At 47.9% G+C, this 17,012-nt stretch overlaps 1 protein-coding gene across 1 annotated transcript; it reads left to right on the forward strand.

The window, feature by feature from the left end:
• Positions 1 to 15,355: 15,355 nt before the first annotated feature.
• On the forward strand, positions 15,356 to 16,201 carry BHLHA9 (basic helix-loop-helix family member a9). The gene has a single exon (XM_007672579.3). The coding sequence runs from the start codon at positions 15,410 to 15,412 to the stop codon at positions 16,199 to 16,201; it is 792 nt and encodes a 263-aa protein (XP_007670769.1). The 5' UTR covers positions 15,356 to 15,409.
• Positions 16,202 to 17,012: the final 811 nt, after the last annotated feature.

The following is a 17,012-nucleotide window of genomic DNA, read 5'->3' on the forward strand; positions in this document are numbered from 1 at the left end:
AGAAGCAGTGTGGCTCAGTGGAAAGAGCTCGGGCTTGGGAGTCAGAGGTCCTGGGTGCGAATCCCGGCTCGGCCACTTGTCTCTTCACTTCTCTGTGCCTCAGCTCCCTCATCTATAAAATGGGGATTAAGATTGTGAGCCTCATGAGGGGCAACCTGATTACCCTATATCTACCCCAGCGCTTAGAAAAATGCTTGACACATAGTAAGCGCTTAACAAATACCAACGTTATTATTATATATTGTAATATAATATTATAATAACGAATATCATTTTTAAAAGTGTTGGGACGAGACTGAATGATGGCTTTGGCCTCCCCCTGCTGGCTGCATCACAAATTGTACTCTGTTGAGCTAATTCTACTGTTCTGAAAGGATAAAACACGGAATTCTCGGTTTAAAGCAGAAAAAAGGACATCAGTCTTTTCATATTCCTTTCAAAATTCGGAAACCAAATCCCTGAAGAACGAATTATTCCGGGAGACCTTCAAGCTTCCAATGGTACTTATCGAGCATTTACTACACAAAAGAAGACTGGGTTATAATAATAATAATAGTGTTTGTTAATAATAATAATGTTGGTATTTGTTAAGCGCTTACTATGTGCCGAGCACTGTTCTAAGCGCTGGGGTAGACACAGGGGAATCAGGTTGTCCCACTTGGGGCTCACAATCTTAATCCCCATTTTACAGATGAGCTAACTGAGGCACCTAGAAGTTAAGTGACTTGCCCAAGTCACACAGCTGACAAGTGGCCGAGCGGGAATTCGAACCCATGACCTCTGACTCCAAAGCCCGTGCTCTTTCCACTGAGCCACGCTGTTAAGTGCCTACTATGTGCCAAGCAGTGTTCTAAGCACTCGAGTAGATGCAAGGTAATCAGGTTGTCCCACATGGGGCTCAGAGTCTTAATCCCCGTTTTACAGAGGCACAGAGAAGTTAAGTGACCTACCCAAGCTCACATGGGAGACAAGTGGCTGAGCTGGGATTAGAACCCATGTCCTCTGACTCCCAAGCCCGTTAAAGCAGTGGGCTAGGACTCGGTTCTGATTCTGACTCTACTGCCCAATTGCTGTGCGAACCACGGCAGGTGGCTTTGTCTTTCTGCGTTTCGGTTTACCCTTCTGTGGAATCACGTCGTATTGCAGAAAATATACAGCGGGCATCATTGTCCACTGCACCCCAGGAGGGATGGGGACCGTGTTTTCCCATTTGTGTATTTTCTCCTAGCACTTAGTACTCTACACACAGTAAGCACTTAATAAATTCAGTTACTACTACAAAGAGCCATTAGTGTTAATTATCTACTGGCCACATCTAGTGGTGAAGTCAGAGGAAGGAGTGGAAGGTCCCTCCTATTCTCTCTGGTCCCCCTACCAAGCTGGGGAAAGACAGAAGCACCCCCCCCCCCCCCGGAGCTCCTCCCCCCAACTCCCCTCTAGACTGTAAACTCAAGCTCCTTGTGGACAGGGAACATGTCTATCAAATCTAAGGGTTTGGGTAGAATACTGGGTATTTGATAAGCACTTGCTATATGCCAAGCATTGGTCTATGCACTGGGGTAGATACAAGCTAAATCAGGTTGGATACAGTCCATGTCCCACATGAGGTTTGCAGTATTAATTCCCAACTTTACAGATGAGAGAACTGAGGCACTGAGAAGTTAAGTGATATGTCCAAGAGCAGACAAGAAGCAGAACCAGGATCAGAACCCAGGTCCTTGTGAGTCCCAGGCCCACGCTCTAACCGCTAGGCCATGCTGCTTCTCTATTCTGTTACATTGTACTCTCCCAAGTACTTAGTACAGTGCTGTACACAAGGAAAGTAAGCCTGGTGTGGGCAGGGATTGTCTCTCTTTATTGCTGAATTGTACTTTCCAAAGCACTTAGTACAGTGTTCTGCCCACAGTGAGCGCTCATTAAATACCATTGGTTGATAACTGACCCACCTCCTTGCTGTGTTACAAGTAGACAACATAATAATAATTGTAGTATATGTTAAGCACTTACTCCGTGACCAGCACTGTTCTAAGAAGTGAGATAGATACAATATAAGCCAATCAGACAATTCTACCTGCATCAGTACCAATGATTCTTATATTAAGTGGTCTGTATCTGGATACTGCCTTCTCCAATCAATAGATTATAATTCTAGGATTAAACAACAGAAAAAACAACAACCTTCACCAACAAACTCACATCTTTTAAAAAATGTGCTAACTGAACATTCCAAGGAAAAAGTTAGAGACTGTCACCGAGGAAAGATTCACTGCCGCCTTGTCTTTTCCTTTCGGCACAGCAGCTAATTAAAAGATATAATTTGTAAAACCATGACTTGGCTGCCTCGTTTTGAAACAAAATGACAACCCACCACTAAAACATCAGACTGGGTAAAAGATAATGAATCCAGGAGTGATGTGGGCTCCTGCTGGGTCCAGTTTGGACTCCTTCCAGTAATGACCCTGCCACATTTGATTAGCTGGAGGAGTTTTCGAGGTGGTTTAGAGAGAACCTGCTACTGGGGTGATAAGTGAGCAATTTATGAGGCTAAGTGTTTTTCTGGACCCACTCCTACTGCTGATGGAGCAGAACTGAATATTTATCTCTCTCCTTTCTCCATTCATTGTGACCGGACAATCGCATCTCCTCCCCCAACCCCATCCCCGGCCCCCACTGCGTGAAAGATTGTTTCTGCCATCACAAGCCGAGAGAGATCGTGAAATGGAGGACACCAAAGAAGAGACTAATAATGGCACATCAGCTGCAAGCAGCATCCTGCATGGTTAAAAAAAAAGAAATGACAAAAATAGGTTATTTCTTCTCCTCTCTCTCAACTCCCTTCTCAGTTGCCCTCATCTTGGGCCAAACTCAGTGGAATCAGAGTTCTTCCCTCCAGAATTTTCTCCGTGCCACATGCTTGGTTTGCTTTCCACTCTGCCACTCCCGTGCTATCCAACCCCATCAGTCACCTTTCTGGCATTTGCCAAGAAGGGGATCCCACTCGGTCCCTTCCTTCAGTCTGCTCAGGGTCTGTGGCTGCCCTCTATTCTGGCAGCAGGAAGAAGCAGAGAGTTTTGTGCAAAGCAGAGTTCGGGGAAAACAATACCAAGCTGGCCCATGAGATCTAGATCACGGGGGTTGCCAGGGTGGTCAGAATATTCCTGCTTCCCCCGTCTTGGCACCCAATAAGACCGCAGCCCAGATGGTTGGGAGTCTTATCCTCATCTAGCAGTTCGTCAGAACTGTTCCCCGCAGGTCGGCCATGACCCTGAGCCATTCTCTAAGGACATGACTTTGGCTCCGGCTCCAGCTTGAGGAAAAGAAGGTGCTAATGGCAAGGCAGAAGCCTGGGAACGACGACCTCTGGTTTTCTGGGTTCCCTGCTCACTTCCCCTGTCAGGGCTAGTTTCTCTGACTGGGAAGTGGCCGTGACATTGTGAGGAGTATCGGCTTGTGAACTGCTGGGAAATGTGCTGAACATAGGGGACAAAGTACTGCCATATAAGGGTTTTGTCACCAAACAATATATCCTACATGCAGGGTCGATGTATCTAACACCTTTATTTCTCAAATAATATTACCAATAATTGTGATGTTCGTTAAGTGCTTACTACATGCTAAGCACTGTACTAAGCTCTAGGGAAGATGCAAAATAATCAGGTCCCTTATGGGGCTCACAGTCTAAGTAGGAAGGAGAACAGGTATTGAATCCCTATTCTGCAGATGAGGGAACTGAGGCACAGAGAAGTTAAGTGCTGTGCTCAAGGTCACACAGCAGGTAAACGGTGGAGCCGGGAACAGAACCCGGGTCTTCTGACTACCAGGGCTGGGCTCTTCACTAGGCCACACTGCTTCTCAAACTCTCCTAGCTCATCTCACCCTTGTGAGGGCCATGTTTACGATGGATCTGATAGTCATGACCACCAGTACCCTAAAACATAGCACCAGTATTGGTGAAGTGGGGGAGAACTGTCATCATTACCTGCCTGCAGCCTGATTTCTTTTAGGCTCAGGACCTTAGGACCAATGCTAATCTCCATGACTGAAATCAGAATAATTTAAAAAGTTTCCCCATATTCTTTGTTTATGGTATTTGTTAATTGCTTACTATGTGCCAGGCACTGTACTAGGAACTAGGGTAGGGACAAGCCAATCAGGTTGGATCCATGTCCCACATGGGGCTCACAGTCTCATGTGGACTAAGGAGATGAGGGCTTAATAAGGGAAGGACTCTTTGGAGATGTGCCTTCAGTAAGGCTCTGAAGGTGGGGAGAGTAATCGTCCATCAGACTTGAAAAGGGAGGGTGACCTCTCACCCATATCCTGCCTCTGGCCTGGAACTCCCTCCCTTTTCAAGCCTGATGGACGATTAGCTGAGAGGTGGAGGGAGTTTCTGATGCAGTAAAGGCTGTTGGATTTGGCCAGGAGATCATTTTGTGACCTTTGAGAGGGTGATTTCTGCGGAATGAAGGGGACAGAAGCCAGATTGGAGGGAGTCGAAGAGAGAATTGGAGAAGAACTTGAGACAGCAGGCATAGATAACTCGCTGGAGGAGTTTGAAGAGGAATGGTAGGAGGGAGATGGGGCGATAAGTGGGGGGAGCTGTGGGGTCAAGAGAGTGCTTTTTTAGGATAGGGGAGACATGGACATCGAAAGCAGAGGAGGGCTTCTGGAAGTTGTGGAGAAATTCACATCTTCGGGACAGTCAGTTAATCAGCCAGTCAATTGTATTTGTTGAGCACTTACTGTGTGTAGAACACTATTCTAAGCGCTTGGGAAAGTACAATATAACAGAGTTGGCAGATGCAATCCCTGACCACAAGGAGCTTAAAGTCTACAAGGCTAATAATGACAATAGATTAGGAGCCCTGCTTTGATTGGCCTCACCACGACCTTGTGTTTTGCTTTAATTTGGCTCTGGTGGCCTGCTAATGTGAGGAAATAATAATAATAATAATGTTGGTATTTGTTAATCGTTTACTATGTGCAGAGCACTGTTCTAAGCGCTGGGACAGATACAGGGTAATCAGGTTGTCCCACATGAGGCTCACAGTCTTAATCCCCATTTTACAGATGAGGTAACTGAGGCACAGAGAAGTTAAGTGACTTGCCCACAGTCACACAGCTGACAAATGGCAGAGGCAGAATTCGAACCCATGACCTCTGACTCCTAAGCCCATACTCTGAGGGCCTGTGTTCAAAAATCTTTGGGGATGAAACAGGGGGAAAATATTACAACTGAAAACATCTAGTTTGGTTATAAACAATCCCCTGGAACTCTCAAAATGAGATTCAAAATAATAACTGCACCTTTTCTGCTTTAAAGAAAGCAACTGGTTGTATCTGTAGTTCTGCCTTTTGCCAGCAGAAGGCAACAGGACAACATTCAAACTTCGCAGCAAAAGGACTGACTTTTGCCCTTTCTTCCTTTCTTTCCAGATGTGAAACTGCCGTTCCAGAAACAGAAAATTCAACCAATGCTAATTTGGGGAGCAAAGAAATAGTCAAACTTGCATCATATTCTGAAAGGGGAACTAAGGGAACCCCATCAGCAAGAGAGAGGTTTCCAAGGAGACTGTGAGCATCTCATTTGGAGCGCTTTATCAACAGGAGAGTCCTCCGCCTCAAATGGTCCCAACGAAGGCTTTTACAAAGGCAGGGGAATAGATTAAATGACCCCTTAAGGCTTCACCAAGCCTCTGATTCTTCCTACAGGCCCTAGAAAGGCTCAAGGAATTTAGCTTATTTTGCCTAGAGAATAGAAGGCTGAAGGAGATCTTAATAATCTAGCTTTTAGAACATGAAAAGATATTGGATGGGGCTCTTTTGAGGCCAGGACAAGAGTGAATGGGTTTAAATTGCAACAGAAGGGATTCACCTTAGAACTTTTTTTTTAGGTTTTTGTTCAGCATTTACTATGTGCCAGGCACTGTGAGAAGAGGGCAGATACAGGGTAGTCAGGTCAGGTACAGTCCATGTCCACAGTCTTAATCCCCATTTTAATCCTCATTTTTTAAATTTAGGCACAGAGAAGTGAAGTGTTTGGCCCAAGGTCACAGCAAAGTGGAAGATCTGGATTAAAACCCAGGTCCCTCCGACTTCCAGGCCCAAGCTTTATCCACTTTATCCACTTTATCCATGCTACTTCTTGACTAAAGACATTAGAGCTTGTTTTTTGGTGAGGTATCAATTTCTTTCTCTGGAAATATTTCCAAAAAAGTTATTTTTCTGTAATACTTAAGTGCAGTAATGCTTAGAGGCGGGAGGTTGGATCAGATGATCTCTTATGGTCTGTTGGAGACCAGTATGTTGTGAATTAGGGAGCTGAGTCAAGGAGGGGTTGGAATGTAAAGCAGCATGGCCTAGTGGATAAAGCATGGTCCTGAGAGATAGAGGATCTTGGGTTCGAATCCTGACTTCTCTACTTGCCTGCTGAGTGACCTTTGGCAAATCACTTAACTTCTCTGTACCTGTTACCTCATCTGTACAATGGGGATTAAGACTTTGAGCCTCATATGGCACATGGATTGTGTCCAACCTGATTAACTTGTATCTATCCCAGTGCTTAGTACAGTGCTGCTAATACAGTGCCTGGCATGTGGTAAATACATAAATGCCATTTTAAAAAACCAGTCAAGTTGAAGCAGAGTCAGTCCTAGCCCCAGGTCCCAAATCTGACTGTGCCCCCTCCACCCTGCATCTGACTGGTTATGGGTGGGTGTGGACCTCACTGGCACCCCAGATCTCTTGATTTGGGGCTATGTTTGGGTTGGAGGGGCCTCAGGACCCTAGCCGGAGGACTGTTGTGCACAGCGTGGCTCAGTGGAAAGAGCCCGGGCTTTGAAGTCAGAGGTCATGAGTTCGAATCCCAGCTCTGCCACTTGTCAGCTGTGTGACTGTGGGCAAGTCACTTCACTTCTCTGTGCCTCAGTTTCCTCATCTGTAAAATGGGGATGAAGACTGTGAGCCCCACATGGGACAACCTGATTCCCCTGTGTCTACCCCAGCGCTTAGAACAGTGCTCTGCACATAGTAAGCGCTTAACAAATACCAACATTATTATTAGTACACGTGCAGTGGTCTCCTTCTGGGGTGAAGGGGCATGAACTCCATATGCGTACCCAAAGGTGCCCATGGAAAGGCAGTCAGACCCCTCTTCAGGCCCCTCCTTCAGGTACCTGGTGAGCCAAGTCCTTCCCAGGTGCTGGAGTTCCAGGCAGGCCAGAAGTGGAACTGGAACTTGTCTTTGTGGGAACCTCGTTGACCCCAGTTCTGCTGAACAGCAGCAGGAACCCTTTGTGTTTCTAGAAAAGGCTGGCCTCCTCCCCTCTGGGCCACCTGAGCTCCACCCAGAGAAGAGGCAGGAGACGAAAAGCATGAAGCTTCCAGGAGGGAATAGGGGGTGGAGTCCCGGTGACCCCCATTAGTCAATAAGCAGACTGTTTGGGGGATCGGTAGCCTGGCAAGTCCTAGAGGCTCACCTTTTGAGGCTGGGGGATCTGGATGGGCAATCAGCCCGTTAGTCAACAGGGTTTCTGTGTATTCACTGTGTAGAATTGGAACTTAGAAGGCTGAGAGAGGATTCTGAGAGCAGAAGCTAGAGGCTGTAGTTGATTAGATTATGAGAAATGTTTTAATTACTATAAATTGCTCAATGTTGAATATTTTAAATTAATCCAGTTCACCCCAAGGCCAAGGAACACAATCTAATTAATAAACCAAATGCTCTCGTTTATTCTCTGAAGGGAATGTGATCCAGCTTTGCAAAAAGGCCCAATCTACCAGTTGGGCCTAACCTGGGAGAAATACCCGAGAATTCCAAGGTGATAATCAGTGCTCAAATGTAAATATAAATCAGTGTAAATGAGACAGTGAGTCCCAGGTAGCAAATGGACTGTGTCCAACCTGATTAGCTTGTATTTACCCCAGGTCCTAGCACATAGTAAACAAATACCATAAAAAAAGGAGCAGAATCTGTGACCCCACCTGAGTCCACAATCACCTACCAACTCCCTATCCCTTGCCCCAATCCTCCACTGGGGATTTGCTCTCTAGGCAGGGCTACAACCGGGACAAGCACCCCAAGTGCCCAGGGTGTCCAGATGGTGGGTCCCCTTTTTCTGGGAAAATCAGACATTTTAGGCTTTATAATACTAGCCAAAGGAAATACCAGGAAAAAAAAAATATGTAGCAAGAAAGTTGGCTATGTATCAGGAACTCCTACTTTTGCTTAGGAACCTTCTGACTAGTCAGAATCCCTCCTGCCGCTTCCCACTAGAAGAGAGGCAGAATCTGCCTTCTCCTGATTCTACTCTCCCACAAAAGTTCACAGGACTGGTTTGCTTCTGCTTCCTCTCCCAAAACACCTCTCTTTACCTACCCAGCCAGCCCCTCAAAGACCCTTGGATTAGTCTCTGAAAGAGTTTCCTTGACAAAGTCTAGACTGTATACAAATTAATAACTTTTAAAAAACTAGGCTCTGCTGCCTGAACTAGATCCTGGCACCTCCAAGAATTTTTTCAGGAACTCCAAGCAGCTGGTGGGCCAGACCATCGTTCTGTCCAGTGAGGGAGGGAGTTCTGTGCAGCCCACCCATTGTGGAGTTCCACATCAGATTAACGCCCAACCCTCGCCAGCTGCCCTCAGCATGCCTGAAAGCAGAAAGGGAAGCAGGATGTGGTTAGGAGCCCCAAAAGATCTGGAACTCAGCTTCCTGCAGCTAGACTCTGGACCCTGGCTGTATCAATGCTGCAAACTGCAAAGCCAGACAGAGTCTGGGCATTTTAGGAGTTGGGCTGAATGCATTTTTCATGGAGCAGAGGGAAACACCCAGCTGCAGTCCATTAGGCCTTAGTGCTCTTGCCACCACCATATCAACAGTGGTATTTACTGAGGACTTACTCTGCACTAGGGACGGGCACTATAAAAGACGCTGAGGAAAGCGCCTGGGTTGGGACTTTGACCAGTTCTGTACTCAGGGAAGTTTTTAGGAAGTTTTGGAGGAGCAGTGTGGCTAATAGAAAGAGCACAGGCCTGGAATTCAGAGGACCTGGGTTCTAATCCTAACTCTGCTACTTGCCTGCTCTGTGACCATGGGCAAGTCGCTTCATTTTTCTTTATCCCAGTTTCCTCAACTGAAAATGGGAAATTCAACACCTGTTCTCCCTCTTCCTTAGACTGTGAGACCCAAGTGAGACAGGGAATGGGTCTGACCTGATTTTCTTGTATCTAACCCGGAGCTTAGAACAATGATTAACCCATAGAAAGCACTTAAATGTCATTTAAAAAAGCTATTCACCATCAGTAAATGAACGAATTTGTCAAACTCTTACCTTATTGCTCATTAAATACAGCACAAGCTCTCAAAGAGTAGCAAGTTTCCAAATGACTTAAAATACATTTATGTCAAGGGAGAGTAGCCAGCTTATTAACTTGCTCCCACTGTCTGTAAATAGTTTATCCTGGTCTCCTACATTACACTGTAAGATCCTTGATGGAAGGAAATATATCTCTTGCTTCTGTTCTACTCTCCTAAGCTCTTAGTACAGAGCTCTGTAAGAAGTAAGTTTTCAATAAATACCACTGATTTGTTTAATTGCCCTGTTCTTTGTCTCGCCTGAGGACAGGAAAAAAGAGGACAGACTGAAATTACAGAAAGTCATGGAGTTGGGAATGCTTGGGAGTCGGAGAGACTTGCCCACAGCTAGCTGGGGCACCCAAGCTCCTGACCAGCCACTATGAGAATATCATTGCTGGGCACTCCCCACCCTCCACACGGCCCCTCTCCAGCCCGACTTTAGGACAGTTGTGGCAACACACTTGACAAACAAGCTACATACATCACTACTGGGGCCAGATTCACGCCTTCTTAACTAACCATTAAGCTGTCAACAGAAGTTTATCTCGGGTGAAATACTCTTTGTGCCGAGTTAACATTTATGGGCCTGGTAGGTGGGACCCCAAGCTCCAGGGGATGACAAGAGGCCTGAGTCATGCAGTTCAGGCCCACTGGATTGGGGTCTGGGAGCGGGGGCAGAAGCTGTTCTCACAGGGACCCCAGTGCCAGCCATGGAGTCAACAAGAGAGACAGCTTCTTCCACTTTTTCTCCTCCCACTGTTTCCTTTCCCAACAGTCCTTTCCTTTCCCAGACCCCTCCTCCTGGGTTCTCATCAGCTGGCACTCTGGTTCCCAAATCTCCCAGGGCTGTGGAGGGTTGGAAATCCCATACGTCCCCACCTGTAGTGCCCAGAGGATGAAATCAGGAATTGAGGGGAGTTGGGAAGGATCTTGTGGGTGGGGAAGTTGGATCCTGGAAGGATGTCTGAGGAGGCGGGGAGAGGACCCGGACCCGGCAGGGGATTGATGCCCGGCAGTTGATAATTACTGCTCTCTCATTCTCGTTCAGGGAGCAAGGCTTTGCAGCACCTCACAACACGTTTCTGACTCTGGCTGTCCCAGCTCGTAAATCTCCCTACGGAAGGCGATAAATCAGCAGGCCAGGCCGGGCTGCCATCCTTCCAAGCCCTGGGGAGGAGCTCCCCACCAGCTCGCCCCCGCCCCCATCCTGTAAGAGGCGTGTGTGGAGGAAGCCACCAGGACGAGGTGGGAGCGGTCCTCCCAGCGGCACAGAGCGGCACGCTAATTACAGGTGGGGGTGGCCGGCCCGCAGGTGTGATTTGTTGGCCGGCCAGGTCCAGCATCCGGATGCTCACGGGGGAATTTGTCCAGGCCCTATCTATGCCAGGACACTCCAACGGACGGGGTAGTCGGGGAGAGATAAGACCACCTCCCACCCTTTTCCCTAGCTCCCAACTCCCTTAGAGGTTTAGTTTACAGGCAAGGTAGTCGTGGGAGAGGTCCTGGAGATTAGTCATACGGCATTAGGCAGGAGCCAGAAGAACTCAGCAAGTCACTGAACCTCTGTGGACCTCTATTTTTCCACCTGTAAAATGGATTAATAACAATGCCTACCTCCAATCAGAGCCATCCTATGACTTCTGGGTGTCAACAACAACAGCAGATCATTCACGGCCCGCCCCCCCTCCCCGAACCAGTGGGACTGGCCCTTGACAAGATCTTTGAGCTAAGGAGGGTCAGAGACTACGATCCCCATTTTAGAGAAGGGGAATTCCTTGTGGGCCAGGAACATGTTTTCCAAATCTGATGCACTGTACTCTCCCAAGCACTTAGTCCAGGGCTCTGCACACAGCAAGCGCTCAATAAATCGGCTGACTGATTGAACTGGGCATCACTGGGGTGCCAGGACTAGAACTCCAGACACACTAACCCCCTACCACCAGTCTGCACAGTTCAGGCTAAACCCAAATGTAAATCATGATCACGAGGAACACACTCCCATACTTTGAAAGCAGATAAATAGGAAAGGCTACTCCTTATATTTATTCATGCCATTAAGATGGTCCCTTTGGGTTTTTTAAAAGACAATCCTCTTCATTACTAGTGAAATCTAAAACAAAGGATGGAGCTGTCTGATCGTGAGAATTATTTAACCCATTTGACAATGGGTTTGGTTATTATCAGGGACAAAACCAGCAAAGGACTCTTCTCCTGGCCAGAGCTGGCCCCTGGAGGTGGAGGAGAGCAGAAACGGAAGGAAGGAGTGAGGAGTGGGGGAAGGGTTGGCCTCAGGGAGCGAAAAACAGAACTTCTGAAGGACTGGTTGGAATTTCTGAAAATCAGAGGCCAGCTCAGCCCCTTGGAGCAGTAATAGGCACCTTCCAGGCTCCCACAGGAACTTCCAGAGCTCTAAATCAGAGCCCTGCCTGTCCCCTCCCTTCCAGCTGCAGTTTGTAGTCTATTAATTTGGGTTAAAAAAAAAAAAACCCAAAATGTTTCCGTTTTCAGGACCGATGAGATTCCAGTTTGAAAGAAAAAGCCATTCAGGCGCTAAGGACCGAAGACCACAGCCGCTGCAGGGTATCACTCAGAAATATTTTCAGCACTTTTCCTTCCTTTGAAGTCCCACTCCACATCCTTCTGCCTCCCTGGGGCTGCTGGGCCCTGATTTATTGGACTCAGGATCAGCCGCAGCTTCAAAGTGCTGAGAAGGGAGAAGGGTAATAGACAAATCGGTCTGTGCTAATTGAAGCTATCGATCAAATTATATTTTAGATGATCCGATAGGGGCCGATGAATCAGAGGTGGTGGGGAGGGGGCTGTGGTTTTTTTGTGGGTTTGGCTCATCTCCAAGAACTCTGGACCATTTGTCAGGATGGTACGCCCTCGGTTCTAACCTCAATGGCAGGCTAGCTGTTTGTTGCCCTCCTATTGATAAGAGATGATCGGTCCCCATCTAACAACCCGTTAGATTGTAAGCTCTTTGACGGGGGAATCTTCTACTTCACTTGTTTAGTTCCCAGTTCCTACTATGATGCTTGAAATAATGGCATTTGTTATGTGCTTACTATGTATCAGACACTGTACTAAGGGCTGGAGTAGACACAACTAATCAGGTTGGACAAACTCCACGTCCCACATGGGGCTCACAGTTTTACCTCATCTTTAAAATGGGGATTAAGACTGTGAGCCCCATATGGCACAGGGACTGTGTCCAACCTGATTAGCTTGTATCTACCCCAGCTCTTAGAACTATGTTTGACACATAATAAGCGCTTAACAGATACCATTATTATTACTGTCACTGTTAATCTTATTAATCTCCATTTAACAGATGAGGTAACTGAGGTACAGAGAAGTAAAGTGACTTGCCCAAGGACACACGAGACAAATGGCAGGGCTGCAATTAGTACCCAGGACCTTTGACTCCCAGGCCCATGCTGTTTCCACTAGCCCACAGTGAGGCTGCTGTCTAAGGGTACGATTGGCCAGGCAAGGTGGCACTATCTGCTTCTTTGAAGAGGCTGTCACCTGGAGATTTAGGGCACAATGCAATGATCAGGCAAGAAAGACACTTTGGTGGGGGCAGAGGAGGAAGGAGAATCCTGGATCATTCGTCAGGCTGCTTGGCTCACTTCTTTATGGTCTTCTCTGCACCTGGGGTCCAAGCTCTCTTCTCTGTCCACCCCTCCACCACTTTTCTTTATCTCCTAGGCAAGGAGAACTGTGGCTTCAACTTCACTCTTTCCCTAAGCATAGAGACAGAAAGACAGACAGACCCCAGCCCCCAACATCCCCAACCTCTTCTGCCTCTCCTCTGGGCTCCTGAGAAGTCCTGAGTCTCAGAGTCCCAAGACACACTATCCTCTGCTAGGCTTCCTGCTCCTGTCACACAAGGGGTTTATCCCGGCCAGGCCGGGTTGACTGGGGCAGGCCAGGTGCAGCGTTCACAAAAGAAATTCCCCATCAGCTGTTCCCGAACTTGTCAGCAAATTCACAGAAGGCCGGCTGGGCTGCCTGCTGGGCAGCTGTTCCCCTAATCTCAGCTTCTGACCGCCTGACCCTGCCTCTCACTTTCCACCTGCTTTACCTCTTGGTCCAAATGTTCTGAACACTGAAACACTGATGAAGGTTATTCTTTAAATGTTTTAAGGGATTTCACTTCACATAAAGAAATACTCTATTTCCTCAGATCTGTCCCCTTAATAGTAGCAATAATATTAATAATGGTATTTGTTAAGTGCTTACTATGTGCCAAGCACTGTTCTAAGTGCTGGAGTAGATACAAGATAATCAGGTTGTCCCACGTAGGGCTCACAGTCTTAATCCCCATTTTACAGATGAGGTCACTGAGGCACAAAGAACACTTGATATTCAGCCACTTCAGCCCCACAGCACTTATGCATTTATCCTTATATTCCACTCTTTCTCCTATCTGTAATTTATATTATTGTATATCCCCATCTAGGTTGTAATCTCCCTTTGGACAAGGAACTCTATTGTATTGTACTTTCCCAAGGGCTTAGAACAGAGCTCTGAACAGATAAACACTTAATAAATACTATTTATTTATTTATTCATTGATTGATTGATAGCCCTAGGGCAGAGAGAAGTGGTGAAGACACTCTAAGCAGTCCTCCATCCATCTGAGACACTGCCACTGAAGGGACAGCAAAGGGGGGAAGAATCTGGCCCAGAGTCCGTCCAGGCAAATTGCCTCCACTTCCCAACCCCCAGCTGATGCCCTGTCCTCTCGAAGAACCCCAGGTGAGGACCTTTAGGGCTGAGGTCAGTCAGCACCTGACACCTCCCCCAGTTTCAAGCTGGAGAGGAAGCTCACCCAGGAGCCCAGAGAGGAAGTATTCGAGTTCAGAAGTTTTTGCTATACCTGGAAAGATGGCATTATCACAACCAGTAAAGCCCAAGAAAAAGGACTTTGGGTTGGCAGAAAGAACTTGGAGGTTTTTCCAGCTCTCACTTCCACCCTCATCACTGGGTGTTTGACAACACAGATGTTAGATTTGAGAACTAACCAGACAACCTCTCCTCCCATTTCCCAAGCAGACTCCATCTTCTGAAAGATGCTTAATGCAAAAAGCAAGAGCTGGAAGTAAGGAGACCTTGGTTCTAGTCTCTCCCAGGAGCCTACTGGGTGACCGTAGACAAGTACTGAAATCTCTCCAAGAGTCAGTTTCCCTACACAAAATGGCGATAATAGTTTCTGCCTCTCCCTACCTCACAGGTAGTGGAGATAAAATGAGATAATAGATGTAAACATGCTTTAGAATAATAGAGGTGCTAAATATGTACATGATATTATTATCATCCTCTAAACTGTAAATTCTTTATGGGCAGGGAAACAGTGCTCTAAATTCTCGGTGCCTCAGTTACCTCATCTGTAAAATGGGGATTAAGACTGTGAGCCCCACGTGGGACAACCTGATTCCCCTGTGTCTATCCCAGCGCTTAGAACAGTGCTCAGCACATAGCAAGCGCTTAACAAATACCAACATTATTATAGTAAGCGCTTAACAAATACCAACATTATTATATGTCTGCTAATTCTGTTGTATTGCATTCTCCCAAGCACTTAGTACAGAGCTCTGCACACAGTAAGCCCTCTGATTGATTATTATAATCATCATCATCTCCTGTCTGGCACAGTCTGGAGCCCTCAGACCTGCCTTTGGGATCAGAGTGGGGAAAACCAGCCACAAGGCTCAGGGGATCCCGAAACCAGAGATGATGCCTGGGACATCCCTGGGGCTGGAGCAGGAGAGGGGGTACAGCCGGGGGTGGAGAAACTGCCCGAGCAGGGCCTCAGCGAGGGAAGTCTGCCTGCTCTGAGGGTGACAAGCATGTGCATGCTTCCTCTCCCAGCCTACCTGCAGGCAGGTCATAAAGAGAAGGAGCCACGTGGTGTCATAAAGCAGAGCCAGTAGGGTCTGAGTGGGAGGCAGGATTGCTCTGGAGGAGTGTCCTCCCCACAGGACCTGACCTGACCACAGGAGAGGCTCATCCTTTCTGCACCGGGAGAGGTCAGGGAGCTCAGCTATGCCCAGGCCAGTGCCAGAAGCCAGCCCGGTAAGCCTGAGGGATTCAGACAGCTCAGAAGAGGAAATGGAAGGCACCCTCTCTGGCCGCAGGCCGGGATTCAGGAACCACGGGGGCACTGAGCCCCCCAACTGCCCGAGTGACTCTGAGGATACGCACGTCAAAAAGCGAAGCCGACCGGTGCGCTCCAAGGCCAGGCGGATAGCGGCCAACGTGAGAGAGCGCAAGAGGATCATGGACTACAACGAAGCCTTCAATGCCTTGAGACTGGCCCTCAAGCACGACCTCAGCGGCAAGAGACTCTCCAAAATCGCCACCTTGCGGAGAGCCATCCATCGGATCGCATCCCTGTCCAGGTTCCTGCATGCCGGTCCCGGCCAGAGGTGGCCCTGCTCCCACCGGGAATGTCACAGCCAGGCGGACGGAGCCCAGGGGGAGGAGGAGGAGGAGGAAGAAGCTGCTGGAGGGGACAGCCACCCCCGGCCCTTAAGGCCCCCTCTGGAGCCCAGCTATGGAGAGGCTGCTCTCCCCTTCCAGCCTTACTCTCCCTCTCCCCGCTTCTTTAAGTTTTCCCCTGACTCTCAGTTTCCCTCCCCATTGGGGAGCCCAAGAAAGGTCAGTATTCCACCGAGCACTGCCTATTACCCCAGTGGAAACTGTCACCTCGGGGTCCGGACCTCCTGCCATCAGAAGCGACTGGAGGACTTGCGGGATTCCTCTCCCAGATCTTTTACCTGGCCGGGCGGCTGTTTCCCAGGAGCGGGCTACCAGCAGTCTTTGCCCATGCACTGAACTAGGAGCCCAGCTGCCTTGGTTCGAGGAGGTGTGGATCTCCATCGATGAAAAAAGAACACAACCAGAAAGGGGGGTAATGGCAGGGTGGGGTGGGGTGGGGGAACACTTTGCTTTGGGAATATAGAAATTGCCTGGAAAAAGGAGAGTAACCACAGGGACCACCCCATCCCCCAGGGAATGAATCTGGAGAGTCCAGTCAGGACAAAAGCTGGACACAAGCCTGCTGTTCCCTGCTAAGCATGACTGTTCCCCAGAGAGAGGATTTGGGACAGACAGTAAGGACTGCCTTGCATGTTGTTAGTGAGAGTTTAGACTCCCTTTCTCTAACTTTATGTGTTGCATTCAGTTTTGTTCCTATTTTTCTCTTGCTGCTTTCGGGAAATGACTGTGTGCATTTGTGTTTGTGTGTGTGTGTGTGTGTGTGTGTGTGTGTGTGTAACAATTAGGGCTAGAGGTACTGTGTTTGTGTACAAAGTTATTGTTTTAAACAGGTTCTTTTTGAGGGTGGGATGACCACGGACCTCCTCTGTCAGTTATAAGAATTGGGGAAGAGAAATCTAAAGCAGTTCAATAAAAAAAAGTGTTTTAAAATGAGAACAAATTACCTCCTTCAAACCAATTCCTCTGTTAAATGGCATTTGAAGTGCTCACCAGGCTGGAGAGCCGTGGTCTCCTGGGGCCGATCAAGCACTGATCGGGAAGCACTCCAACCTTTGGGATTCTCTCCCAGAGCTCCCATCCCCTAGGGGGCCGGAGATGGGAAGGATTTGGGAGACAGGGGCCAGCTGGAGCCTTAAGATAACCAGAA

The sequence above is a fragment of the Ornithorhynchus anatinus genome, chromosome 17 (genome assembly GCF_004115215.2).
Source record: "Ornithorhynchus anatinus isolate Pmale09 chromosome 17, mOrnAna1.pri.v4, whole genome shotgun sequence".
Classification (NCBI taxonomy): domain Eukaryota; kingdom Metazoa; phylum Chordata; class Mammalia; order Monotremata; family Ornithorhynchidae; genus Ornithorhynchus; species Ornithorhynchus anatinus.

What these genes read in the sequence shown, in the direction of transcription:
- BHLHA9 (XM_007672579.3), top strand. Translation starts at nt 15,410, where the DNA reads ATGCCCAGGCCAGTGCCAGAAGCCAGCCCGGTAAGCCTGAGGGATTCA.